We start from the raw sequence: 26,524 nt of genomic DNA on the forward strand, positions 1-26,524 counted from the left end.
AGCCGCCGCTCCGTAAGGGTTTTATAAGCTGGATTTCGAGGCGTTACTCCTGCTCGGTGACTGCAATTCTTTGCACCTTTGAATGGGGGGATTAATGGAATGAATGAGCGATGACCCGGGATGCTGGAGTTTCGGCCAGGTTTGTGTCCCCTGCCCTCACCTTAATCTGCGCCTGGACTGGCCCAAGGCAGCTGCTTGTGTCCCTCTGGTGTCACCGGTGGGAGGTCACCGGCGGGGGCCGTCCCTTTGCTCCTTGGCCGCCCACGGAAGGAGGATTGCTGCCTCTGAAAACGGCTGCCTACCTTTATCCCAGGCGGTTTGCAAGATCCGTTGCTGTTGGGGACGACGCGATGCAACCCACCGATGGAGGTGGGAAGCGGTGATGCACATGAGCGGTGAAGCAGAAGGTCCGGGCTCCCCCTGGGTGCTCCCAGGCCCTGTTTGAGGTAAGGTGGGAGCTCCCGGGGGAGATGGGTGGCTCCCCGGCCCTTCAGCCCCTGGCTTCTCCCAAAACAGGAGAAGGCAGGGGGATGATGAGGGTGAGCAGCTTGTGGATGCTTTCAGCCCAAATCCTCAGCGCCGGCTGAGCTGTTGCGGCAGGGTCGGTGGCACAGGGGGGGAGTGGAGCCTGGATTCATCCCAGTGCGGTGCAGAGCAGAGAGCCAAACCTGTCCGAGGTCAGGACTCAGCAGAGTGGGGGCACGAAGGGATTTATTTCTTTCCCTGGGTCAGAGCTTGTCCTGGGACCTTGTCATGCCATCTCCTGCTGCAGCCGGTCCTCCTCGGCTGCCCCAGCGGGTCGAGGTGCTGCAGCATTGCTCTTGGTGCTGCTTTGGGCACGGCTGGAGCATGGATGGAGGTCCCAGGGCACCGCTGGTGTGGTTGGGGCAGTGACAGCAGGGAGAGCATCTCCCACCCTTCATCTCCTGCGAGGAAGGGATGCATTGAGCTGCACCTCTGCCTCTTCTGCCTGGGCTGGAGCCTTCTCTGAGAAGAGACTAACCCTTGGGATTGGGGTCCCCTGGGAGTCTCCCAGCTCTTGGTGCCCTCCATGGGATCCCTGTCAGCGAGGATGGATCCCCGTGGTGCTGGTGCTGCGTAAGGGCTTCCCAGCGGCTGCATTTCAAAAAACTTTTGCAGTTGCAGCGGCTGAGATTTAGGGCGATTCATGCATAGACGGGAAGCTGCTCCCTATTTTGCTTGTACCCTGCACCAAAGCGGCACGGTGGCTGTTGGAAATCTGGCGGCTGCTGGGTCCCTGCAGCAGCATCAATGCCTGAGCCTGCTGTGCTGCTCTGGGGAGAGTGGATTTGCAATCCTTGCTTGCAAATATCCAAGAAAACCAGTTGGAGGGCTGTGGGGAGATCCCTCTTTGCAATTACGAGCTCTCCCTTGCTGGGGATGCCCATGGTGCTGAGCAGACGCCTGCTAACAGTGCATGACAGCAGCAGATGGTACTTAACCCAAGAGCTAAATCCTGCCCTAGGCTGTGCATGGGTGTCTGCCAGCCCACCCTGCCTTAATGGGAGCTTCGCAGAGCACCCCAGGATCCCCAGCTACCCCCCAGCCTATAGCTGATGCAAGCTGGGTGCTGCCGTTTGGGGTGCAAGAAACCAACGTTGGGTTTGATGCAAGCTAGGTGCTGCAACGTTTGGGGTGATGGCCTGACTTCTTTCACCCATTTGCAGAGGAGCGATCAGAAATAGGGGTGCTGGGTGCTGCGCCTGCGAAAGTCCCGTCCCAGGGACCGCAGAGCCTGACCAGTTCCGGAAAATCCTAGAGCAGGTATTTCGTGTGCCTCCTGTGCTGCTGGGAGCACGCTGGTGTCATCTGCGGGCCTGATCCTGGGCAACTGGCTGCGGGGTGTTGCGAATCCTGCGCTGGGGTTGCTGGTGGGAGGATCTGGGCTTTGAAGCAGCGGCTCTGGGGCTTCTCCTGCTGCCCGTCCCAGCTTCTGCTGTGGCTCTGCGTGGGGGAAGGCATGCGGAGAGCATCCCACTGTCGTGCCGCCTCCTGCTCCGGCTGTTGCGCTTGGTGAACGTCGCTCTTCCTCCCTTCCCCGCACGGCCACTTGCTGCTCAGGATCTCACCGTCATCCCCCAAACCCACACCTGGCAGGACATGCCCCTTTCCAACCCTGTCTCCCACTTGCCTTCACTCCCCTTTCCCCCAGGACCATTTTCCTGGCCACATTTTCTTGCTCCACAGCGGCACCAAACAGCCCTGGGAGCTGGTGGTGCTCAGCCAGCTGGAAAAAGCATCTCGGTGATGGATGTCAGCGAGAGCGGTGGTGAAGCCGTCCCAGCCCGGAGCGGGGAACCCGGCTGACTGGTCCCGGAGGAGCCTTGTGAACGGTTTCCTTCTGGATTTGTTTCTCCTGGGAGCGGTGGGCTGGCCTCACCGGTGTGTCCCCCTGTGCCGAGCAGCAGTGCCGCACTGGCGTGCTGGCTCCAGCGCGGTGCGTCCGTGAGCTCCTTTGTGCGTCTCGGGGGGATGGGGACAGCGTGCCGCGAGGGGTTTCGCTGGAAGAGGAAGGTGTGTCCAGGGGGAAGGTGCAGCGCTCTGGGCTTTTGCAGCTGTAACCAAAAGTAAGTCACATCATGTCCTTCAGTGGAAGGCAGCAGCCAGCGGCATTTTAATTACTGCTGCTGACAGCTGGGGAGGACGCAGCCTCGGAGAATGTCGGATTGCGGCCGATGTTTGATGTTTCTTTGTCTTGGGGAAAGGTCAGCGTGGCTCCTTGCTCGAGCCAGTGCCGTGTGAGCAAACGCCGTAACGCAACGGCTGCCGGTCTTGGTTTGTCATCCACAAAGGTGGGGACGGCCAAACCAGCCTTGGCCAAGGCAGGGTTTTGTTTGAACTGCTGAAGGGGCTGGAGTTCCCTGCCGGGCGGTGAGCCAGGATGGAGCCGAGACGTCGCTGAGACATCTCAGGCTGAGACCTGGCTCCTCGTGGGCCACGCAAGCAGCTATGGGGGTTGAAGAAAACCAGACAGCTGAGCCCGAGAGAAGGGCTGCGATTCATTTCCCTTTGATATCGACCTTCCTGCGGGAGATGCCTGTGTCTGAGCTACTCGCCCCCGGCTCCCTGCAGCCCTGGGGAGCTCGTGGGCTGGTGCTGCAGTGCTGGCCCTGCTCTGCACTGGGGCTCTGGGGCACGTTTTGGCTCAGGAATGAGCTCTGTCGATGGAGACAGCGGTGGAAAAATACACCCTGAGCCCTGTTGAGTGCCACTCTCACCTCCGGCGAGCACCCCTTTGAAACTCTGCACTGTCTGGCTGTAGAAGGTATAAAACCAAATTAATAACTTCAATTTGCTTGGCTGCTGCTGGCAGCTGGGGAGCTGGGCTTGGGGGATCTTTCTTGCAGGACATTCTCCTGTAACCACCCTTGGCGTCGCTTCTCTTCCAATGAGTAAACGTGACGCTTGCCCGGGTTGATCCGGATGCTTCGTGGGTGCGGTGGTTTGGATCAGACCGCGGGCAGGGCGCTTGTGCCGGTGTCTGAATTACAGAGGAAGAGGCTGCAGAAAGGTGGCCCGACAGTCTTTCAAAAACAGGGAATAAACCCTGTGCATACCCTAGCCGGCCCCTAAATCCACACGGACACAAGTTGTGGGATGCTGGCAGGATAAAGCATCGTCCAGACCTGCTGCGTGGAGGTACTGCTGCCTCTGGCGGGGTCTGGGGCAGTGCGAAGACCATCCCGGTCATCTTCCCAAAACCTCCCCACACTCAGTGGAGAAAGTCTGCAACGCCGATGGCCACTTCTCCATGGATTTTTTTTTTTTTTTTGTATGGCTGTAAATGAAGCTTGTTGGTGCAGATTTCCCTTTGGGATACAGCATGGATCCTCCGCGAAAGTCGGCAGCCTTGGGACGGGAGGACCCGAGGTTTTATCTGCTGTGATTTTTATTTAGGACGTTGATTTCCATTGACTGATCGAGTGATTTCTCCTTCGCATCCTGCGGCTCCCAGCTCCCTGGTGATGTGCCGGAGGACTGCCTTCGCATGGCTCCTCTGTAATTACCTCCTTTTCCCCTAATTTACCGTTATACCTTACAAACTGCGTTTAATTACAGCAGGATAATTACAGGTGATCTCCTAGTGCATCGTTTTAAAATGCTCAGCCCCCTCAGCCAGGGACAGCCAGCAGTTTCCATCCTCGGTGCCAGCAAGCTGTGCCAAAATGGGTATTTCTGTGCCCGCTGTGTGTGGGCTGCCTGTGGAGAGGGACCTTCAGAGCAGATAATGAGCTTTGCCAGGCCGGGAAGGTCACGGCTGCTATCTCATTACTTACCCTTGTGGTTTCATCCTCTTGTTGCAATGCATCAGTGTAATAAAAGAAGCCAGCGTGCCAGCTCGGGGTGTGGGTTAGTTTTAACTGGCAGGAGGCTGCGAGCTTGAAGCTGGGTATGAAGGCATCGGGGCAGGGTCTGCCCGTGGGCTTTGTGGCCGTGGGTGGCTGCCAGCAGGACTTTTCAAAGTGGGGAGAGGAGCTGAGTTGTTTCCAGAGAACGAGGTGAAAACGCGGTGCAAAGGGCTCTGAAAATCTGTGGTTGGGTCTCACATCTCCCCGTGCCCATCCACCCAGCCCCGCGGGGTCTGTGGCTCACGTGAGGAGGAGCTGGGTGGTCCCCGTTGGGCTGGGGGGGTGTAGGATGAGAGCACAGCTAGGAACTTGGGGGGACAGAATCCTGACACCTCCCTGCCTGCAATCGGAGAAACAGCAAAGCGGGGGGACCTGCCGCGTTGCTCCAAGCTCGCAGGAGCCACGTTGCCCGTTGTGGCACTGAGGATGTGCAAAGGGCTCTGCCCCTCTCCTTTCCCGGGGAGATTTCCACCCGCTCTCCTGGCTAATGATACAGCCTTAATGCTATTGCAGTGTGGTGCTCCCAGGGCAACATTTATTGAGCTCAGGCAGGTAGGTATCTCCATCGGGCACCGCTGAGTTGCTTCCTAGAGTCGCTGATGGCCACAACTGGAAACAGAGGGGCAAAGAAGCTGACGCTGTAGGAGAAACCCGCGTTCAGAGCTTGCAAACACTTTCCGGCTGAATTATTTCTGCCTAGCAAAACCACATGTGACTGCGTCTCATTAGAGAGCCTTAATGGTGCTGGAGACTGATGTATGTTGGAGCTCGCCCGTGGGACACTCACATATACCCGTCCGCACTGGAAAAAAGTAGCAGGTTTGCAAGAGCATGGTCTGTGGGTTTAAATTCACCCCGGCCAGCTTGGTGCTGGGAGCGATCCCGCAGAAACCTGCCTGTGGACTGAGCGCTGCGCGGTGAGAGCAGGTGGGAGCAATCGGGGATGGAGATAACACGAACGTAGGGTCAGGTCCTTCCATGCTGCAGATGTTAGGAAGCAGGAGAGAGCAGAGGTGAATACAAAGCAAAACATCTTTTTAAATATGATGGGTTACACTGATTTTTGTTTTTCCAAAGGACAGGCGCAAACTCGTGTTCGTCCTTCGTTTATCTGATCCGAGTTTGGTTCCTGCCTCTTCCCGAGACCGGGGGGCTCCTCGAGGTGAGGGTGGGGATGGCTGTGAGCTCCCAGGGGACGTGGTGGTGTTCAGGATGTCACTGGAAGCACACACGCCCACCTCCTGCATTTTTCTTTATTATCCTGGGATATTCGTTCCCTTTGCTTCATGCTTCTTCACCTAAAATACGAAAACCTGATGCTTTGTGTCACTTTCCTGGTGATTCATTTCTGATGTTATTAAAGGAAAAACTTCTTTCCCTGGATGAGACTCAAATCCTGCTCCTATCCGAAGGAGAGGTTTGATGAAGAACGGATGAATCGGAGCTTTTCTTGGACAAATCCTCATAAAATCAGGCCAGGTCATGGAAGCTGAAGCCCTGAACCTGTTGCTTGACCAGGAGATACCTCGATATTCAGGTGCCACCTGCAGCCCAAATTTAGAGTAGCCTGCCAAGAGCTGAATGAATCACATGTGAAATCCAAGTAGATGGAAACAGAAAATAACCGAGTCCTGGGAATGATTAGAAGTCTGTTAGATGTTCAAAACTCCCTGCTTTTAGTAATTTTGAATAGTTTTGAGTTTTTCAGGCCAGCGTTTATCTAAAGAGGACCTCCCTTGGTGCGGTGATGAGCTGGAGCTAGCTGAAGCACAAGCACAGTTAATTTGCCTGCAAGTTGCCAGCCTGCCTCCAAACTCCTGTAGAATGTCCATAAAAATCATATTTTCCTACTTTTAAACGTAGGAAGAAGTTTAGCGCGTCCCAACTTGCAGAGATTTAGGAGGGAGGAGGAGGTGCAGCCCTGCCTCTGTGCTCAGCTTCACGTGGGGCTGATTGCAAAGGAATCGGCGAAGCTGAGGGGACTCAGTGTTTCAGTCTAATATAAAGAATAACCTAAAAATAGAGCTCTGAGAGCTGGCTGTCTCTCTCATCAGACAACAGAAAGGCAGCTTGGGGAGCTGGCAGCGTCCCGTCCCCGAGCGGATGTCCTGCGCCTGGAAATCTCCCGCTGGGTGTCCGGTGTGCCCAGAGATGGGTGATGCTTGCAATTGCGGCGATGCTGAGGGGGGCTCGGGGGGCTGCGGCGGTGGTTAATACCACTGAGGGGTTCTATCAGCCTAGGCCACGGTGTCCCTGCTGTCACCTGCCTGGTGGCACAGGACAGGGACGCTGTGCATCCTGCAAGGCATCGCTTGGTGCATCCCGTGAGCCCTCCTTCCCTTGTGTGCAGCGTGTCTGTGTGTGTCCCCGCGGCTGATGGGTCTTGTTCCCTGGAAAAGGGCCCATCGTGGAGAGGAGAGGGCTTTTGGCCACGGTGAACGTGTTGTGGGGGCCAGGCCAGGCCCTTTGCTGTCTGCTGGGCTGTGCGGCTCCGGGGAGGAGCTGGGCATCCTCCGTCTCTGCCTCCCTGGAGCAAAGGGCTTTCTGGCTCCCAGCTTCCATTGGGATGGCTCCCATCATCCTGTCCAGCTTCTCCGTGTCTGCAGGATCGGGGATGGAGGTGGCTGCTGGGGATCTCAGGGCATCCTTAGAATCATAGAATCATAGAATCATGAAGGTTGGAAAAGACCTCTAAGATCATCGAGTCCAACCGTCAACCCAACACCACCATGTCCACTAAACCATGTCCCTGAGCGCCTCATCTACACGTCTTTTAAATACCTCCAGGGATGGTGACTCAACCACTTCCCTGGGCAGCCTGTTCCAACGTTTAACCACTCAGTAAAGAAATTTTTCCTCATGTCCAATCTAAACCTCCCCTGGCAGGTTGAAGGGGCTTGAAGCCCCTTGAAGGGCTGGACTTGGCTGAGGTTTGTGTGAGCACAGCCTGGGCTCCCGGGGACCAGCAATGGGGCCGGGGACAGGAACAGGCTGCGGGGCTGGGGCACGGCGAGCTGGGCTGCTGCGGGAGATGGGACATCACGAAGGCTTTGTGGACTCAGGGCAGTTGCCTGTGTTGCAGCCATCTCCTCAAGATGGTTCAGGTTTGGATGGTCAGAGTTGAACTGTCTTTAGCCCCAAGGATATGGGGGACTGTGCCAAGCTCTGAGATGGCATTTCGTAAAACCAGGATCCTAGGGGAGGAGGAGGGGGAGTGGTGAGGAGTCGGCTCTGGAGTCACCATGTGCCAGCGCTGGCTCCGTGATGAGCTCCCGGGCTGCGAGGGCTGTGCCGGGGGCTGACGTGTCCCTTCCTCCCTTGCAGGCTTGCCGCGATTTCCTGGACTTAGCCGAAACTCACAGCCGAAAATGGCAGCGGGTGCTGCAGTATGAGCGGGAGCAGAGGATCCGGCTGGAGGAGACCATCGAGCAGTTAGCCAAGCAGCACAACAGCTTGGAGCGAGCCTGCCGCGGAGCCCCTGGCCTGTCCTCCAGCAGCACCGGCATCACCAGCACCGCCAAGGGTGAGTGCCGGCAGGCCGGGCCGCAGGGCCGGGGCTGGGTGTCGTTCCGGGGGCAGAGCCCTGCAGGAAGCCCCAGGATGGATGGGGGCTTTCTGTTCGGTTGTTCCTAGCAAGTCGGCAGGGATGGGAGGGATGCACAAGGCAATGCCCTGTATGCCCGTGATTTTTTTTTTTAACGGATCCCATTATGCCATAATTGTCCTGCTGCTCCTTGCTTGGGGACTTGCATGTCCCCAAGATACGGATGCAGGAGAGGGCTGTGTCCCCAGCTTGCTCATGCTGTTTCAGAATATTTCAGTAGCTTTAACCCTCACCGTCGGGCACATCTCTGGCTGCTGCAGGGCAGCCACGGTGCTCGGAGGAAGCCCAGGGTCCCCTGGCGCTGCCGAGTTCCCGGCTGCGCAGGGTGGCGGTGGCACAGCCAAGGCTCATTTGCTGGTCGCAAGAGTTCCTGGGCAATAAAATCTTAACAGCTTTGCATATACGTGCCAAATCTCCTTCCCTGCGGGAGGCATTAGTTACAGCCTGGTAGCCAAAAACTGCAAATAATGCCTTGTCTTCTTTTTAAAGGATATATAGACTCAAGGGAGAGAACAGTGGCTGTTGCGGGGGGTGATGGCAGTGCCAGGCACTGCCCTCATTTTTGTATGGCCTCAAGGAAATGGCCTCAGGTTGTGCCAGGGGAGGTTTAGATTGGATATTAGGAAAAATTTCTTCACCGAAAGGGTTGTCAAGCATTGGAACAGGCTGCGCAGGGAAGTGGTTGAGTCACCATCCCTGGAGGTATTTAGGGACACGATTTAGTGGCGCTTAGGGACACGGTTTAGTGGTGTACTTGGCAGTGCTAGGTTTACAGTTGGACTCGATGATCTTAAGGATCTTTTCCAACCTCAATGATTCTGTGATTCTGTGGCGCAGCTGGGGAGGGCAGGGGGGAAATTGCTGTAGGGACAGGCACAAATCCGTTCCGGCCCCATCACAAGGGGTGACCCTGCTCCTTTAGAGGAGCGTGGGAACGATGCGGGGAAGGAGGTTGCCAAACCCTGCCAGGAAGCCGAGCCAACTGCTGAGCTGGACGGGCCGCTGCGGCAAGATAGCTGGAGCCGGGGTGGCTGTTCTGGTCCTTCCACGTGGCCTCGGCAGCGCTGTGTTGGACACCTGCGGCATCCCCCTTGCTGGAGCAGCAGTACCACCCAGAGGCCCCAAGAGAGGTGGTCAGCTCTGCCGTGTGCCCTGCACCGTCGTGGCTGCTCGACTGCTCGGCGCGGCTGCTCGAGCGGTGGTTTTGTGGCAGAGTGGTGAAGCCTGCGGTGAGGCTGCGCTCGGGGAGCAGCGCGGCAAGGGCAGGAGCAGGGAAGCTGCACCAGGTCTCAAAAGTCACCGCAATTTGTGTCTGCTCCTGGCTTTGTAGTGATCTCTTCCACTGCAGCAGGGAAGAGAAATGTTTATAAGCATGGGGCTGGAAAACCCAACAGCCGGGAAGTCTCTCTGAGCATCACCTGAAACACGTGACTTTTTTTTTCCCGTTTTAATCCAAACCAGATTTCCCGGCAGATGGGGCGGTGCCGGAGTGGCAGCCGTGTTAGACGTGGTTGGGTGTGTGAGTCGCGTGTGTGTCTGGCTCAGGCAGTCTGGTGGTATTTTTGGAGGTGCTCCCGAGCACGGCAGGGAAGCCTTGTGTGCCTGGATTGGGGAGCAGGACATGCACTGCCAGGGCACATCCTTGCTTTTAGGAGCTGGAAAATCGGTACAGCATCCTCTTGTCATGGAGTGGGATGGAGAGGAGTGGGACAAGCTGTAAAGAGAGCCGGCGCTGGAGGGGACACAGCAGGAGGAGGGTGGGCTCTGGGGACAGACTTGTGCTTGATAGGTTCAGAAGGGGACAGGGGGACCAGCAGCACCCGAGCATCTCAAACCCTTTGTGCCAACAGGGAGCGTGCAGTCTGCCAAAGGAGAGGCCAGTGATGAAGATGAAGAGACGGAGTATTTTGATGCCATGGAGGATGCACCAGCTTTTATCACTGTAACCGCAGACCCCAAGCACCACAGGTACGAGCCCCCACCCCAGGGCCACGCGTTGCATGGTGCAGTCTGGTGAAACCTGCTGTGAGTGCGGGAAGACCAGGGGAGAGACGGTTTGCCCGGTGTTGTGCTTGGGCTTGAGGGCAGTATCCTTTCCCGCGGAGGGTTATTCTGTGTGCATGTCCCCCAGCAAACGGGCTGCCTCTGCCCAGGGCTCTGTACTGTGCCCGTCTGCTCTTGCATTCCTGGAGCGAGCGAGGCTGAGGATGGCCCCAGCTATAGCGAAGCAGGCGAGGAAGGGCAGGCGTCAAGCCTGCGCTGCGGTAAGCTGAGTCCACTTTGCCAGCAGCTGATGTGGGCTTGAGGGGAGCCTGGACAGGGACTTGGAGGGAGATCCCTTGGAGCACTGGGCAGAAGCGGGGAGTACTGTGCCTTCGTCTGCCTTGACCTGCTCTTATACCTCCCTGGGTGGCTGGAGGCGCCTGTGGTCTGGACCACAGTCACGCGGCTGGGCTCGCTGGCAAATGCAGAGGCTCTCAGTCACCAGGCTGGGACACCCCCTCCCAACCCCTGCGCACAGCCTCCGTCACCCTGTGCCTTCCTGGCAGCGCCCTGGGGTGGTGCAGGGAGATGCTCCGGGTGATGGTGGCTGTGCTGCACCGACCCTGGCTCTTCTTTCCTCTTCTCTGCCCTTGCTCGTGTTTTGCAGTTGGTACTTTCTTCCCCGCAGGCGTTCGGGCAGTAACCTGAGTGGGGCCAGCGAGGGCCACCCTGAGGACTGGAACCTGGAGGACAGCGTGAGTTGGCTGGGCAGAGCGGGAGGGATGGTCCCGGCGGGATGAAACCAGGGGAGAGGAGTAGGAGAGGAGGAGGTTGTTGGAGACGCTCTCCATCCGTGTCCTTCCTGCGCCTCCGGGATGGAACAGAGTTGGTTGCTCTGTGAGCCACAGTGGGGGGACAGATGTCAGCGGTCTTACAGCAGCACCCCAAGCACCCTCCTAAGGGAAGCAGGAAAGTGTTGGGGGCAATTGCACTGTTATTTCCCCCACGCCCTGGAGAATAGGCTTCCAGCGATGCTCCCCAGCACAAGCGCACGCAGTGTCTCCTGAGCTGTGGTTGCTGCTCCCAGGAGCGTTTGGGTCATGCTGGGTGAGTCCAACTTAGACCTGTCTTTCTTCTGTTGCTTCCACAGGTCTTTGAAAGCTCAAATCAAAGCAGCTACAATGAGTCCACTTGCAAAGATCTCCTGCCGAAGAAAAGGAGACGGACTCGCATCCCCGACAAACCCAACTACAGCCTTAACCTCTGGAGCATCATGAAGAACTGCATCGGCAAAGAGCTCTCCAAGATCCCCATGCCTGTAAGTGAGCGTGTCCCAGGCGCTGAGGGCCGGCGGAGAGGGTGCTGCCGTGATGCCGGTGTTGAGGGTTTAGTTTGGGCATGGCTCTTGGCTGTGCAAAGGATTTGGATTACGGCTCCAGGTGGTCCTGCCAGGTGCTGTGGTAGTGCAGCAGCCCTGAGCGGGGCAGGAGCGTGTCACCAGCTGCCAACCCTGTCCTGGGGGAATGGCTTCTGCACTGGCAGAGCCCTCTGAAACCACCTCACTATTCTCCCCAGCCCTGTGATGCAGCACTGATGTGTCCTTGCTGCTCAGCTCTGCTGACTCTAAGCCCTATGTTTTTCCCTGCAATTTATTTGCCCCTTGAAATCATCCGCTTGCTGCCAGCGAGCCAGCACAGCCAGAAAGCTGAACCAGCCAGGCAGGAGGAGGCTGTCCTCAGGGGCACGGAGCTGTAGTGCTAATTGCTTTGTGGTAAATGGCTCTGATGTCGTGGCTGTTACATTAGGGACTATTTGAATTGGGTCGGCTCTTTCTTTGGGACTGATCCCTTCTCCTGTGCTGGCTGTGGAGAGCCCTGGAGTGCCCATGCCCCTGGCAGCTTGCTCGCACGAGTGCCAGGGTGAGCTGGGGCAGAGGGGACATTGCCCAAGTGTCCTCTACAAATCCAGCCGGTGCCGAGGCAAGGAGAGAACCAGGACACCTTGAATCCTTGAGGATTCAAGTGTCTCACCCAGGGGCTAGAAGAAGAGACCTTGTTGCTGATCATGCTTTCCCCAGCGTGCATCCTGGGGACATGATGCTCGGAGAGCAGCCCCACTTGCACCGACAGCACGGCAGGGCCTTGTTTCACCCCAGGGACCCAGAGTACCTTTATTTTCCTTGCAAAGAGCAGCCTTTTAGTGAAGGAGGTGCCGTGGGGACAATTTACAGCACCGCTGGGTGCTGCTGGGTTTGTTCCTTGGGGCGAAAGGCTTCCTGTGGATGGTCAGAGGAGAGGGTTTGCTGGCAGGGGTCTGTCTGGAGGAAGCCCCCTCGCATGGGCTGCCACAGAGGGTAAGTGCATTTAATTCTTGCAGACAAATAACCCTGTGCCTCATATACCCGGACAAAATGCTGCCTACACCAAAGCTCCCCCAAAACCACAGCCCTTTTTTTCAGAGCAAACCAGCCCTTTCCAGGCTGCTGGTTCTCTAGCAGGTCTTCACCAGCCCAGTGAGTGGCATGGATGGGACTGGGTGTCATCGTAAGGAATCCGTTTCCCCAAAACGACGAAGTCCTGGCAAGCTTGGGAGAGCTGTGAAACAGCTGGGGGTGACTGGGGTCTATTGTGGCACTGACTGGAGCAAAAGTAGCCCAGCAAAGTGTGATCTGTAGCCCTGGAGCCGTATTCGGGGTCCTTCCTTTGCTGGGTAAAGGGGAAGGAGCATGTTACAGGGGCTTGGATGCTGAATTGATTATATTTTGTCTCTTCTTAAAGCAGTGCCTGACGCTCTCTGAGTAAAAGCGATGAGTTTGTCTCCTCCTTGTGCTATTTCCAGCCGAGATATACAGCCCAGTGCCGTCTGTTAGCATTTCTGCAGCAACATCAATATCAGATAAAGGCGTGATGGGTACAGAAATAAGCTCAGGACATGAAATACCAGCAGCTGCCGGTGCCTGGAGAGAGGAAATTTATACCTTCCCCATCAATCATTATCATTCCGGGAGCTGCTAAAGCCGAGTCCAAACCCGAGAGCAATATGTTCTGCTTGCACAGCAGCCCCCGGTGCCGACTCGGGGGATGTAATTACTCCGTCCCTCGCTGGGGCCAGTGGATCTGGTTTCCCAGCACTGCTGTCTCTGTAAACTGTTCGAGAGAGCTATGGGTTGTAAAGAAGGGGCTCAGCCCTGCGTCAGCTGCTCGCTGTCAGCTCCTCTCTCTGGATATCTGTACAGATAGAGAGGCAGGGAGGTGCTTTGCACCCCGCAAGCTCAGCCGCACACAGCATTTCTTTGGGAGATTCACCCCAAGAACAAGCAGCCTGTGGTAAGGCATCAGGGGGCAATTTAATCTCCTTTAAACAGCCGTTTAAATTCTGTCTCCGTAGTATGTGCGCTTGGAGTGCAGGAAAAGCCAGCAGCTCTGTGAATCGAGACGGAGCTGCTGAATGAGGGCTTTCAAGCTGACGTTGCGGTAAACGGAGCGAAGGAGGAGGAGAAGGAAGCAGAGCAGCTGGCTTGGGGAGGGCTGTTTGGAAACGTGGTTAATTATAGTACAAACTGTTGGTGAGCCTGTTGTGCGCACGGAGCGATGGGAGTTTCTCCCTCCACGCGCTTCACCTGATTCTTGGCAAATTAGAAGCATTTCCGAGACTCCGTCCCCTTCCTGGGTGACGTGATGGACTGAAAACCCGCTCCTTAATTTTCCCTCTGGGTGAACAAACCTGCATCATTGAAAAGGAAGAAAACAGCTTTAGGGATTTTGTGTTTCGGGTGGGTTCATCTTCCTTCCTCTGTGGAAGGGTTTTGCTTCGCTGTTGCCCGAGCGGTGCCGGTGGAGAGGATGCAGCTGCCGGCTTTGTTCTCGTGCCGCCTGCATCTCTCCCAAGAGTTATCTCAAGCTGGCTGTGATTTGCTTTTTTCTGTGGATGTGATGCTGCCCTTTCTGCACAGCTCTTTCTTTCTCGGATGCTGTAAGATCCCTGCTACTTAAATCCCCGAGTGGAACTATCTGGGGTTTGTTTTCTTTAGTGTGAAATATGTAACTTGGCTTACAGAAGTGGTTCTCCCATCCTTCAACCATCTGCTCCTTCTAAAATATATTTCTTTGTTCTGAACTGAAAGTAAAAAGTGAATTTCACATGGTTTTGAGGCAGAAGACCTTCTGAGACAAAGTATCTCCATCTTCCTTTCAATTATTTTTATATTTCAACACTTTTCAGAACAAAAAATATTGCTAAAATCAATCGTTTGTTTTTTTCCCAGAGATGTTTGCAGCCTGTCCAACCTGGCAACATTTTCTAATTGACAAAGCAATGACTTGGGGCTGGAAATACGACCCATTCGGGCTCTCCCAGGACAGAGCTTCCCCTCCGCTCCCTGCCCCACGGGGCATTGCTGCCACCGCTGCCTGTACCTCTCACATGCAGTTCGGGTGCTGTCGTGGAGCTGCAGTCCCAGGAGCAGGGAGACTCCAAAATGGGGCTTTTCAAGGTTTTCTGAGCAACTGGGCTGCAGCCCAGCGTGGGGATGGCTTTGCTAGGAGGTGATGGAGGGCAGCCTGGGGAACAGCACATCTCTGCCCCACATCATCGCCTCTTGCTCATGGCTGGTGGAATGCTGGCCGGGAGGCAGGAGGGAGCTGGTTTCGCTGCTGAGGCTCATTTTGGGGGTCACTGGTGCTCCATCACTGGAGCAAGGTGATACCTGGGACGATATCTGGTTAGCTCGTGGGGCTGCCGGCTCACTGCTACACCTCTTCTCAGCTGGGAACTTCGAAGCCTTCACGCTCTTGTGGTACAGTTCAGGGAGCATGGCAAAGCATGCATTTCTTGCTTTTATTTAACGTTTGGGTGATGCTGCGGAGGCAGCGTGCAGGCAGTGTGCCTTGGCACATCCAGCCCCGCGCCGTGAGCTGCCCAGCGGGGTTGCTGCTTTGGTTCGGCAGTTTCTATCCGCCCTGGATCCCTGAATCTTGGGGTGCATCGCACTGTGCTCGGAGAGCTAAACGTGTGGGATGCCGGTGGTTAGCAGGGCACTGTGCTGGGAGAAAAAGGCAAAGGGTGAAGTGCCCGGCTTGGCATCGCTCTTGCTTTGCTAACCCTTACTTGTTCCCCTCCAGGTAAACTTCAATGAGCCGCTCTCCATGCTGCAGAGGCTGACGGAGGACCTGGAGTACCATGAGCTGCTGGACAAAGCAGTCAAGTGCGAGAGCTCCACGGAGCAGATGTGCTTCGTTGCTGCATTTTCAGTGTCTTCCTACTCGACGACTGTCCACCGCACCGCAAAGCCATTCAACCCGCTGCTGGGGGAAACCTATGAGCTCGACCGGCTGGAGGAGTTCGGCTTCCGTTCCCTGTGCGAGCAGGTGAGCTGGGGTCTGTGGAGGGGCTCTGCGTGTCTGCCCCGCTGCTCGTGTCCAGCCAAAGCAGCCCTTCCCTGAAGGAGACCCAGCACCTCCTTGCACTGAGCCTTCCTCGGGGCTGAGACAGCCAGCAAATTCCCGTTGGCATTGGCAGAAGCAGCAGCGGACGCAGCCCAAGCCATTTTTCAGAAGCAGGAGGACAGCGTGCCTGTCCCAGCGTGGCAGAGCAGGAGGTGGGGAAGAAGGGGAGGAGAAAGATGTCCATCACCCTGCTGGGTCTCCTGGCAGCCTGCCTGGGGCTGGGGTTGCTGTCACATCTCAACACTTGAGCAGAAAGGCAGAAGGTCTCCTCACCCGAGCTCCCTCCTAGCCATGTCAGTGATGCCTGCGAGCTCTGGTGCAGTTCCTCCCTGTTTCAGGGTGTCTTTGGGCCAGAGGGTGTCTCGCGGTCTCGTTTCTTTCTTGTTGGACTGAAAATTTTTAGTTTCAGAGCCTGGGGGCAACCCGAGAACCTCTGACAGCCCCATACTCTAACCACAGAGCGCATCTGGCATGCATCGGTCAAAGAGCAGGTCTTAATTAAAAACCTGGAGCACTTAATGAGTTGCGACCTATAAAGAAAATCAACTGTTTAATATTTAGCACACTTGGCTGGCCCATCCTGGATTCCTGGGGATGGATGGAGCCAATTATCACCCCTTGCAGGCAGGACATTGCATTGGTGGGGGCTCTGTGTTCTCCAGGGGGTGGCTGTGCTGCCTCAGGGGCAGAGCGACTGTCGTGTCTTTCAGTGTTCAGAAGCATCAAACAAAATCACAGATCTCTGTCACTCTGCAGAGGCTGATGCAGGTCCAAGATCTGCAGAGCCTTTCAGCAGACTGTGCCCCCGAGCCCTGTGGGCTTTTTGGGGGGATGTTGCATGGGAAAAGGGTCTTGCTGCTAATCCGGGCATGCCGTGCTGTGGTACGTGATGCTCACAGCAGATGTCGGACATGCGGATGGGGTGTGCTGGAAATAAGCAGTGAGGAGGCTCAGGCTTGTACCAGCATCCCTGTGTTCTCCTGACGAGGTTTAGCTTGTCTCTGTCCCTCATCATCATCTTCTCCAAGTCACGGCCCTTCGTACCCAGGTTTGGAGCAGCCGCTGTAGCGGGTGCCAGGCTCTGCCATCAGCTTCTCGCAGGACACATAGGTGCAGGCAAAACCCTGCCATGGTAATTGGTGCCCAAGCTTGGGAGACTCTTGCAAACCTCTGGCCTGAGGCAGGGCGGCACCTCCTGTCACATCCCGTCTCTCTCGGCTGCGCTGCTCTGGGCAGTGACGTTGAACAGGCTTTGTGGGCTCTCCTGGAAATGTGGCCCCTTGCCTGTGACAAAAGGAAAGGTGCTTCAGCAGATAATCTCCAGGATTTGTGTCTCTGCTGTCTCTTCGCGCCATCCAAAGCTGCATGCCCGATGTCAGCCAGCTTTGATCGTCCCCAGTGATGCCCATATGGTCTGTCCCAGCCTTGGGAGCTCGTGCCCTGGGCTGCAGCGAGCCAGGACACTGCTGACCAGAGTCTAATGAGCTATGGCTGCGAACGTGCCTCCCCTTCCTGCTCTGCCCAGCGCCTTTCCTGCTCCTGGGAGGCAGATCAGAGGAGGCAGCATCCCTCCAGGCATCCCCCAGCACTTTGCTGTGGACATCGTAGAGCTCAGGTTCATCACAGCATCACACCTTCACGTCAGCAGCACCACACCTTCACCTCCCCTCGCCCGGCAGCGATTCCCCCATCCTGCCGCACAGCCAAATTCCCCAGCTGGCTTTATGCACAGCAGAGAGAAATTAGGGGTCACTGTTCTCCAACACCTCCCTGGTACCCCGACTCCCTGGGCTGTCACCCTGCTCAGCCTGGTGTTCTAGGAAGCAGATGATTCCTTACCAGGATGCTTGATCCATCCCTTAGCCAGCAACACCCCTCATCCTCCCGGGGTACGGTCAGAACAACAGGTTGGGTTTATTACCCTTACTCGGGCTGTGGTGATGAAGCCCAGCGCTGCCCGTCAGGTACCGCCACACATCCCTGACCACATCACTCCCACACCTTGCCATCCCTTTTCTCATTCCTTCACTCTCCTTTTTACAACCCTCCTTCCTCCATCCCTGTCCCCTCCTGAATAAATAACCTGCCCTGAATTACTTTTTCTGGTTGGTCCTGGTTTTCCTACGTCTGTACCCAAATTTGGTATTTCTGACACCTCCACATCAGCTGAGCCACAAGCCAGGCTGAACCCCTGGGTGCAGCCCTCCTGCCTGGTCCTTGAGTCCTTCCCTCGCTGGCACGGCGTGTGAGATTCATCCAAAATTACAAATTGTTGTAACTTGGAGCAAACCTGCTCCGTTGCAGTGCTCTGGAGCCTTCGGTCCATGAGCAGAGCCTCTAAATCTCCCTCCTGCAGCCATCTCAGAGGGCACATTCGGCGACAGCGTGGCTTTGCACCAGCACAGCGTTGGCAGTGCTTCTTGCCCTGGTGCTGCGGTTGGTGCGGGCAGCGTGGGATGGACAAACGGTTCTGTTCCTACTGCTCTGAACTTTCCTTGGATGCTGTGTGTGCTGCTCAGCCTGCCGATGCACTTAGCAAAGCATTGATAATCTTGTGCCTGAAATCCAGTTATCCAAATAGGATTTTCTCCTGCTGGTGACAGTGGGATTTAATGGAGAGGTTTTTGCTCTGCTCACGTTTGTAATCCAGTAGCTCGGGGCGCTCAGCCTGTAATTACGTCGGTGCAAATGATCTCTGAACTCGGTGGCGTGGCTGTTGGGGCTCGGTGGTTGGCGGGTTCCCGGTGATGGGCACCGTGTGCCGTGCCGGAGCGCCGTGGGTCGGCTGGGTGAGACCCCGTGTGAGGGCAGAGCCTGCTGGCTGGGATATCCTGCTCCCACCTTGTTTTTGGACAGCTTTTCCAGTGCAGGGGAACATGAGCACCGTCCTTTTACAAGTCATCCCTGGGGACGGAGGATGTCGTATCTGTTTTTCCAGCCCAGCGTGTCTGTAGGGGCAAAGCCGAAGTCTTGGCTGGGCAGGTCCATGTGTCTCGGACAACTTGGGGACCTGTGTCCCCCGGGAGTTTCCAGGCAGAGCAGTGGGAGCCGCTGCTGGTAGGAGAGGTGCTGTTACACTGGGATTACTGGGGATCTGGGCTGGGTTTTGGCTCATCCCTGTTTCTCAACGGGGATCCCTGGAGAGCGGGGCTGTGTCCTGGGGTCACAATACAGCATCGTCTCACAGAGATAGTTGCTCAAGTTAAGTTTTTTACAGCTGATGCTTTGCTAATGAGCTTTAGAAAATCCTGGCAGGAGCTCAGTGCACTTCCACGTGCTGCCGGGGTACCTCATGGGAGGTCATCCCAACGCCCGGGAGAAGATTGGGTGGTTCAGGTCAGCGCAGTGGAGCATCCTCAAGGCCAAAGCTGCTGTGGAGCTATCATCTCTCCTAGGAGTCACGCTGCGATGGCTGAGCGCTCGCCAGGGCTCTCCGCTGCTGGTGGCTGTGACCTTAGGGGCTGTTTCTCCTCTCTCCCAGGTGAGCCACCACCCCCCGGCAGCCGCCCATCACGTCTACTCCAAGCGAGGGTGGACGTTGTGGCAGGAAATCACGATCGCCAGCAAGTTCAGGGGCAAATACCTCTCCATCATGCCACTGGGTAGGTGACTTACGCTGAGAGGATCGGGGCTTGCTTTTTTCGGGGTTTGCTTTTTTCCCGGCACTGCTCATGCAGTACCCCAGAGGTTAAAGCAGCGTGCCGGTCCCTTGGGCTCATGTAGGGCTCACTGAATTCCACCCTGAGCAATGTAGGAGCACAGATTTGTGCTCCCGATCACAGACAACCCTACGATAACTCGTCTGCTCTGGAAATGGAAATTATGCCAGCGGCAAAGGAAGACTGCTTTGCTTGCTGCTAGCACGAAAGTGGATGTGCTTTGGAAATATCCTGCTTGCCCATGAATCGATTTCTCCTTAAGTGATATTTAAAGGTTAGCTTGCTGCCTGTTTTAACCCTCTCCCTGGCAGCCAGATGCAATAAGCTGCCTCCTTCCAAGGTTTTATTTGTCTTCTGCCTATCCCTGGGCTGGGCAGCATGCCCGGGGCTGGTCCCAGAGCTGTGCTGGTGCCTGGCTGGTCTCGTGACACTGAAAGTCAACCAGGCAGCACGTTTCTGACCTGCTTTTAAAATCAGTGCTTTTGGGGTGGGGGGGCAGGAGGAGGGCAGAGGGCCTTGCAGATATTGCAGCTCCCTTACTGCAGCAGACCACGGGGCGTGCAGCAAGGGGAGGGATGAATCCAGACCCAGCCCTGGCTGGGGGCTGGTGATGGGAGATGCAGGTAGAGGGCCTAGGTCAGCACCAGGGACGAGCGTGATGCTGGGGTGTTGTCGTGCTCCAGGGGAGTGTGCCCGCAGCCCTGCCCGGTCATCTGCCCTCGCTGAGCTCGGGGCTGCTCCTCTCTCCGCAGGCACCATCCACCTCGAGTTTCACTCCAGCGGGAATCACTATGTCTGGAGGAAAGTCACCTCCACTGTTCACAACATCATCGTGGGCAAGCTCTGGATTGACCAGGTCGGTGGCTATGGGTCCGAGGTGATGGGTCCTGCCCGGCCTCGTCTGGCTCTGGGGAAGGGCAGGGTGGGCTGGAAGGGTGCCCTCCTGGGGTGTATGCCAGCGCTGCCTGGTGTCCCCACCATGCTCCTACTGCGATAGGAAGGTGTGCTTCCCCGGCAGGGATTGGGGGGGAGGCTTCTTGGAGCTCCTAATGGCTCTTCCCAAGGCCAGCAGCTCCGTGGGGCAGGGTGGTCATGCGCGTGATGGCTTTCGCCCCACTGCTGGCGAGCCGTGGGGCTGGCGGGGGCAGCCGGTGCGGTGGCTGCAGCCAGAAGTGATGCTGCAGCTGGTGTTGATTTGTACCTGCACTACAACTAACGCCTGATTTGTCTCCTTGCAAAGTCTCTCACTCGCTGTGGTTCTGTGTCTTTCATCTAGTCTGGTGAAATAGAGATTGTTAACCATAAGTCAAAAGATAAATGCCAGCTGAAATTTACCCCCTACAGCTACTTCTCCAGAGATGTCCCCCGAAAGGTACGTATCCAGGTATCTCCCTGCTCCTTCTGGCAGCCTTGCGCGGGGTGAGACCTGGCTCTTCCCTCTAAGCTGGGCTCACGGGGTCCTAGTACTGCAGCCGGCATGAGCCCCAGCACGGGGCCGAGGAGCTGCGCTGGCACCTCTGATGTGAGTCACCAGGGAGGGCTGGGGGGGACCATCCGTGTCCAAGCAGAGCCCGTGTTTCGGCTCTCCGTGTGCCAGAGCTGGAGCACTGAGACCTGGAAAGGATTTGATGGGCTGGAGACCCACCTGCATGGTCAGGGTGGGCCCACGCTCCCCCTGTGCTGGGCACAGCTGGTGTCCGAGGACACGCAGCGCCAGGTCCAGCTGCTCCAGTTGGGGCACCTGGAGGGTGTTCTGCCCCCCTGCGCCTCTCCCTGTCCTCTGAGTACTTCCAAATGCCACCAGAGCCATCTCCTTCTGCCAGGTGACAGGGGTGGTGAGCGATGCCGATGGTAAAGCCCACTACGTCATGTCCGGCACGTGGGATGAGAAGATGGAGTGCTCCAAGATAGTGCAGAGCAGCCACGGCAGCACCAGCACGGAGGGCAAGCAGAAAACTGTCTACCAGACGCTGTCTCCAAAGGTCCTGTGGAAGAAGTACCCCCTTCCGTGAGTCCCCTCCTCGGCACGGGGTGCTGTGCTCTGGGGTGCAACAGCCAGATGGGGATTAATGGTGTCGCCCTGAGCCCCGTGGGGTGGAGGGGGCTCGTGTGCCCAGCCCTGAGGACACGGGAAGGGGACCAGGACTTGGGTGGCTGTGTGGCTTTTTCTGGGGTGGGAGCACACAGCAGGAGGGGAGAGCAGGTCCCTGCAAGGGGAGGGTGGCTTTGGGGGACCCTTGCAGGTAGGTTTTGGGCAGCCAGGGTTCCTGGTTAGGTTTTTCGGGCTGCTGGCCACGGCAGGGAGATGTGTTGGCTGCTTTGCCTTGCTGGTGAGTCCCTGGCCGTCCTGTCCCACTGGTCACTTCAGCGCTCTGGGGACCAACCTTCTCTCGACACTTACCCACAGCGGGGCTGCTCTCAGACACCACACCAGTCTCCAACCTTTGGTAGCACCAATGGCCGGTCCCTGCTTTGGGGACGCTGCTGGAACGGTCCCCGGTGGAAAGCATCCTCCGCTTGGTGCCACCAGTTCTGCAGTTGGGGATCCAGCAGCTCTTGGGTGAAGCTGTTGCGTGTCTCGGCTGTGCAATACAGCACTCGGAGTTCGTAGGCTTGGCTTTTAGCTTCCCCAGATGGAGCGAACAGAGGAGGGGTCTCTGTTCTCCTCCCACTGAGGCATCATTGGTATCTCCACTTAGAGGGTGGGAGGCAGGGCTCCCCAAAGGACTTCTACGTGTCTGGTTTGGAGTAGCAGGAGCAGCATCAGTGGGGCTGGGGTGAGACGCAAGGACGTGAAGGGCTGGGGAGCTCTGCTCGAGGGAGGCACCACCTCTGCCATCCTGATCAGGGCTCTCCGGCCGCAGGGAGAATGCCGAGAACATGTATTTCTTCTCCGACCTGGCCCTCACCTTGAACGAGCCTGAGGAGCGAGTGGCCCCCACAGACAGCCGGCTGAGACCCGACCAGCGGCTGATGGAGAGCGGCCGCTGGGACGAGGCCAACGTGGAGAAGCAGCGGCTGGAGGAGAAGCAGCGAGCCGTGCGCCGGAGGCGAGAGGCTGAGGCCGTGGAAGCCCTGGAGGAAGGTGAGGTGCTTTGGGATGCCGGCGGGGCAGGGACCGGCCGCCCCTCGCTGTGGGAGGGGGATGCGGCGAAGAAACCCCGCTGGGTTTGGGGGATGAAGGAAGGACCCTGCGTCAATTCGGGCGGCTTGGGGAAGCACGGGACTCGCCGGGAAAAGCAGCCCTTACCCCCCCTCTTTTCTCCCCGGACAGGCAAGGACTACGAAGGCTATATCCCACTGTGGTTTGAGCGCAAGGTGGATGCCGTGACGGGGGAGCTGATCTGCGTCTATAAGGGCGGCTACTGGGAAGCCAAGGACAAGCAGGACTGGAGTACGTGCCCCGACATCTTCTGAGCCGCTCTGCTCGTGCCGGGGTGGCCGGCCCCATGCCTCAATTCACCGGGACAGACAGAGGGACAGTGAGGACACGCTGGCAGCGTCCCGCCAGCAGTTAACAGTGCAAATACATACACAGAGTCAATACATGCAGAAATTTGAAAAGAAAATCTAAACAGGGATTCCAAACCTATTTTTTTACGCACTAATAAATAGCATCCTTTTTTTTTTTAATGATGGCTTTTTCAGCGACTAATTAGGAACGAGGATACGTGAATCTGGTTCGTTTTTAGCCTAGCATATTTATCTATATAAATTCAGCTATCAGGAGTTGCTGCCTATATCTTTCAGCGCCTTGGCTTTATCGGCTGAGACGTTGACTTCCAAAGATGCTCGCATTGTGGGGATGCCGTGCATTTGTGTGAGCTCTTTTCTTTGACATTATTTTTTTTTCCCCATTTGTGTGTGGACTTTATGGAATTTTTTTTTTTTTTTTTTTTTTTAAAAATCTGCTCCTGGTTCAGGTTCCTTCAAAGACGGACACGAACAACTCTGTGTCCTGCTCAGAAAACTGTCTCCAGGGGCCATGGCGCTTGATCCTGGAGGCTCTTGGTGGTTCCCACAGTGCCCAGTCTTCCCAGTAACACCAATTAGGACATTTCAGCTGGTGACTTTTTTTTTTGACCTTTTTTTTTTTTTTTTTTTTTTAAAAAGAGGTGTTTCAGCAGATTCCCTGCAGTCTGCCGTGTTTAGTCAAGGCTTAGGGCTGTCTTTAACATGATGCTTTGTGAGAGTGATTTGAGTGAGGTTTGGTTTGGTTTTCCTGCAACCGCATCCGAAGGGGGAGACGGCCTCGCCGAGGTTGGGAATGCCCAGCAGACACAGAGCGAAGAGGTCTGTAGACCAGCGATGCTCCGGGGTCCACGTACCGGCTCTCTCCCGCTCCGTCTCGCTGCAGCCCAGGGGCTGGCAGGAGTCTGGACCGCGGTACCGGGTTTGCAGGCAGTGTCTCCCTGCTGAGCTCTGCCCGAGGCCGGGAGGGAGGGGAGGGGAGAGATGCTGTGGTGCTGCTGGGACAGAGCCTCCCTGGGATGCAGCCTTGGTCCTGGGTCTCCCATCCAGGAGACCCCATTAAGGGGGTCTTCCCCATTAAGCCAGACAGGTCTGGCCCGCAGTCCCCCGGCACGGGGGGTCACAGGCTGAGCCTGGAGGGCACCTGTAGCCTGGTGCCCAGCGCCGTTCCTTCTCCTCCCTCGTGGCCGGTCTCTCCCAGGAGCAGTTTCAGGTCACCACTAAAGCAGCCTGAGCACGGGGCCGGGGGAGCCCCACGTCCCCTGCTCACCCTCCGCCTTGCTGCAGCCCTGGACCCGCCGGGAGGAGCGGAGCAAGCCCTGCCGATGATCGTCGAGGACCAGGAGCGAGCGGTGCTCGGGCACCGGCCACGCAGGCAGGTACCGCTGGTCCCCCGCACCAAAGGGGAGGATGGGGGTGGCAGGACCCCGAAGATGGGATCCGCTGGGCTGGAGAGTATCAGGGAGACGTGGACACCCGCGTTTGCCCCGTCGGATTTCATTTTTAATATCTTCTCCGGGTCTTCATCATACCGTACTGAGTGCTGCCTCCCGGGGGTCAGAGGCCACCCCTAGCCGGACTGTCACATCCACATTGGAAGATAATTAGCAATAATGAACTTGAGGCAATGGTAACTGGAATACCCAGGCTCCACATGGGACACTTTATGCAATCAGGTTCCTCAACCATCAGTCTCCTCCTGGTCGGCTTCTCTTCCAGCACCTCCATACCTGTTATCTACAGCAAACCTACGTGTACAGTATATATAGACCTTGTACGGCGTAACAGTAGTGAGTGGCTATTGGAGTGGCAACACCCACTGGTTTCAATGTACCCTTTAATCTTATTTATTTGCTTCTAATTTATATATATATATAAAAATATATATAAAATTATTTTGCTTAAATTTCTATGGTACACAATAGATGAAAAATAACGAAGACAGAAGTGTCTGAGTTTTTGTAGCACGAGCACCATTTCCCTAAGGCTTGTCCTGGAGGTAGGGTGTAGGGGTGATGGTGACTGAGTAATTCCCAAAGTAGAGAAGCAACATTTTGCTCCAAAGCCGGATGCGATGGCATTCAGAAGGTGTTACAAAGATATTCCCTTCTAGAAACGATGCACTCGGGGGTTTGAAGGGCGGTGCTCGGTGTCCCCCGCATTCGGGAGTGTGATGCTCCAAACCTGGCTCTCTGGGTGTTACAGCAGCCGGTCTGGCGTCTTCGCTCCTTCCAGACCCTTCCCGGAGGTTTGCCTGTGGCTCGGTAAAGCCGGTGCAGCTCTTAAATGATCCCAGCTCCTGCATTCGCTGCGGGATGCAGCCTGCGGAGAGCTGCTGGGTGTCCCAGCCCCAGGGCGTGCAGATCTCCTTTGGGCTTTCACCTATCTGGGAGAGCGGAGGATGCTCCGCACTAAACCTTCATGCCGCGGGCTTGGTTTGTGACGGCAACCAAAGTTGCCCGGGGGAGTTTTGTTCCACTCCAGGCCTGAATCGGTTTTGTAAAATGGGCTAGAAATTGAGCTCTTCAAAATGCCTTGATTGCTTTGTCAATGCAAGTGTTACCTGAGAGCTTGGAGAGGTGAGAAACTTTGCACGGGCTGTCCCCAAACCGGGATCCGAGTGTTCCCGCGGCGGAGGGGAGCGGGGAGCTCAGTGAGTGCTGGCACCCAGGGTCCTGCTGGGCTCTGGGACGCCGAGAGGTTTTCTCTGATGTACCCCCCATCGCTGCATCTGTCTAGAAATCACCATCACGGACCCTGCACAGCTTAGCAGAGCTCAGGGGAGTGTGAGGAGCACCCCCCAAAACAGAAATCCCCCATTTTTTAGGCTAATTTTAAAAATTGCTGTATCTTCCAGAGATCACCTAGCGGCAACACTTAATCAGAGCACCATCTCCTGGTCTTTCTGTCCGCCCCCCACAGAGGATTTTAATGTCATTCCACTGTAAATGCTGTTGAATGTATTTCTTTTTGAACAATATATTGTGAGTGATCCCTCTTCTACACGGTAATAAAACTTGGATTCGGGAGTTTTAAAAGCCGCAGTGCTGAGGTTGTCACTCACTCCTCAAGGCTGCAGGTGGGAGTCCTGGAGGAACCGCAAGGTGGGTGAGCTCTGGGCATGCACGGGGGCCCGGGCACGCGGTGGATGGCAGGTGAGGTGGCCAGGGAAGGGACCACAAGAGGTGGCCCAGAGGAGAAGGAGACCTAGGAGAGGAGATGGGGAGATGGCCTAGGGAAGCAGGAGGTTGCCCAGGGGAGGAAGACTATGGGAGGTGGCCCAGAGGACAAGGAGGTCCAGGGAAGGAGTTGTTCGGGGAAGGAGGAGGGTCATGGAGGAGGTTGCCCAGAGGAGGAGATGGTCCAAGGAAGCTGGCTCAGGGGAGAGGAGGGCCAGGGGAGGAGATGGCCCAGCAGAGGTTCTCCAAGGCAGGAGATGTCCAAGGGAAGGTTGCCCAGGGGAGGAGGTCCAGGAAAGCAAGAACATGAGAGGTGGCTCAGGGGTAGGTACCCCTGGAAGGAGGTTCTCCAGGAGAGAGAACTCGGAGAATAAGGAAGACCAGGGAGAGAGGAGGTCATCCAGGGAGGAGATGTCCCAGTGGAGGTTGGCCAAGGGGGAAGATGGTTGCCCAGGGGAGGAGGTCCAGGGAGGGAGGGACGGGGAAGGTGCCCGGGGAAGGAGTTTCTCTGGGGATGGTGGGAAGGAGAAGGCCCAGGGGACATTGTCTGGGACAGGAGGTGGCCAAGAGTAGGTGGCCCAGGAGAGGAGGCCCGGGGGAGGTGGAGGAGGCTCCGGGCAGGGGATGTGGAGGCGGGTAGGGGAAGCCCGGGGCAGGCTGAGACTGGCCGGTCACTGCGGCGTTGCCAGGTGACAGGCACACACAGCACTGCCTGCCCTGCCCGCCGTCCTGCCCGCCGTCCTGCCTGCCGCAGCCCAGCTCGGCCAGGTGAGCACGGGTCGGGGCTGGGGTGGGGGACCCCAGCACCGGGACC

The 26,524-nt window shown here is 56.7% G+C and overlaps 1 protein-coding gene across 3 annotated transcripts in view; it reads left to right on the forward strand.

Annotated features, from left to right (window-relative positions):
- OSBP2 (oxysterol binding protein 2) overlaps window positions 1-25,569 on the forward strand; it is a 130,308-nt gene extending 104,739 nt beyond the window's left edge. For all 3 annotated transcript variants that reach the window (XM_076352626.1, XM_076352627.1, XM_076352628.1), the window contains 11 exons: window positions 7,695-7,893; window positions 9,825-9,942; window positions 10,646-10,712; window positions 11,108-11,275; window positions 15,078-15,323; window positions 18,883-19,003; window positions 19,813-19,916; window positions 20,337-20,432; window positions 20,884-21,068; window positions 21,925-22,145; window positions 22,335-25,569. In XM_076352626.1, coding sequence (XP_076208741.1) covers window positions 7,695-7,893; window positions 9,825-9,942; window positions 10,646-10,712; window positions 11,108-11,275; window positions 15,078-15,323; window positions 18,883-19,003; window positions 19,813-19,916; window positions 20,337-20,432; window positions 20,884-21,068; window positions 21,925-22,145; window positions 22,335-22,477 — 1,668 coding nt within the window. In that variant the 3' untranslated portion in view covers window positions 22,478-25,569. The remainder of the gene's footprint in view (window positions 1-7,694; window positions 7,894-9,824; window positions 9,943-10,645; window positions 10,713-11,107; window positions 11,276-15,077; window positions 15,324-18,882; window positions 19,004-19,812; window positions 19,917-20,336; window positions 20,433-20,883; window positions 21,069-21,924; window positions 22,146-22,334) is intronic.
- The last annotated feature ends 955 nt before the right edge of the window (window positions 25,570-26,524 follow it).

The sequence above is a fragment of the Aptenodytes patagonicus genome, chromosome 15 (assembly GCF_965638725.1).
Source record: "Aptenodytes patagonicus chromosome 15, bAptPat1.pri.cur, whole genome shotgun sequence".
NCBI classification, from domain to species: Eukaryota; Metazoa; Chordata; class Aves; order Sphenisciformes; family Spheniscidae; genus Aptenodytes; species Aptenodytes patagonicus.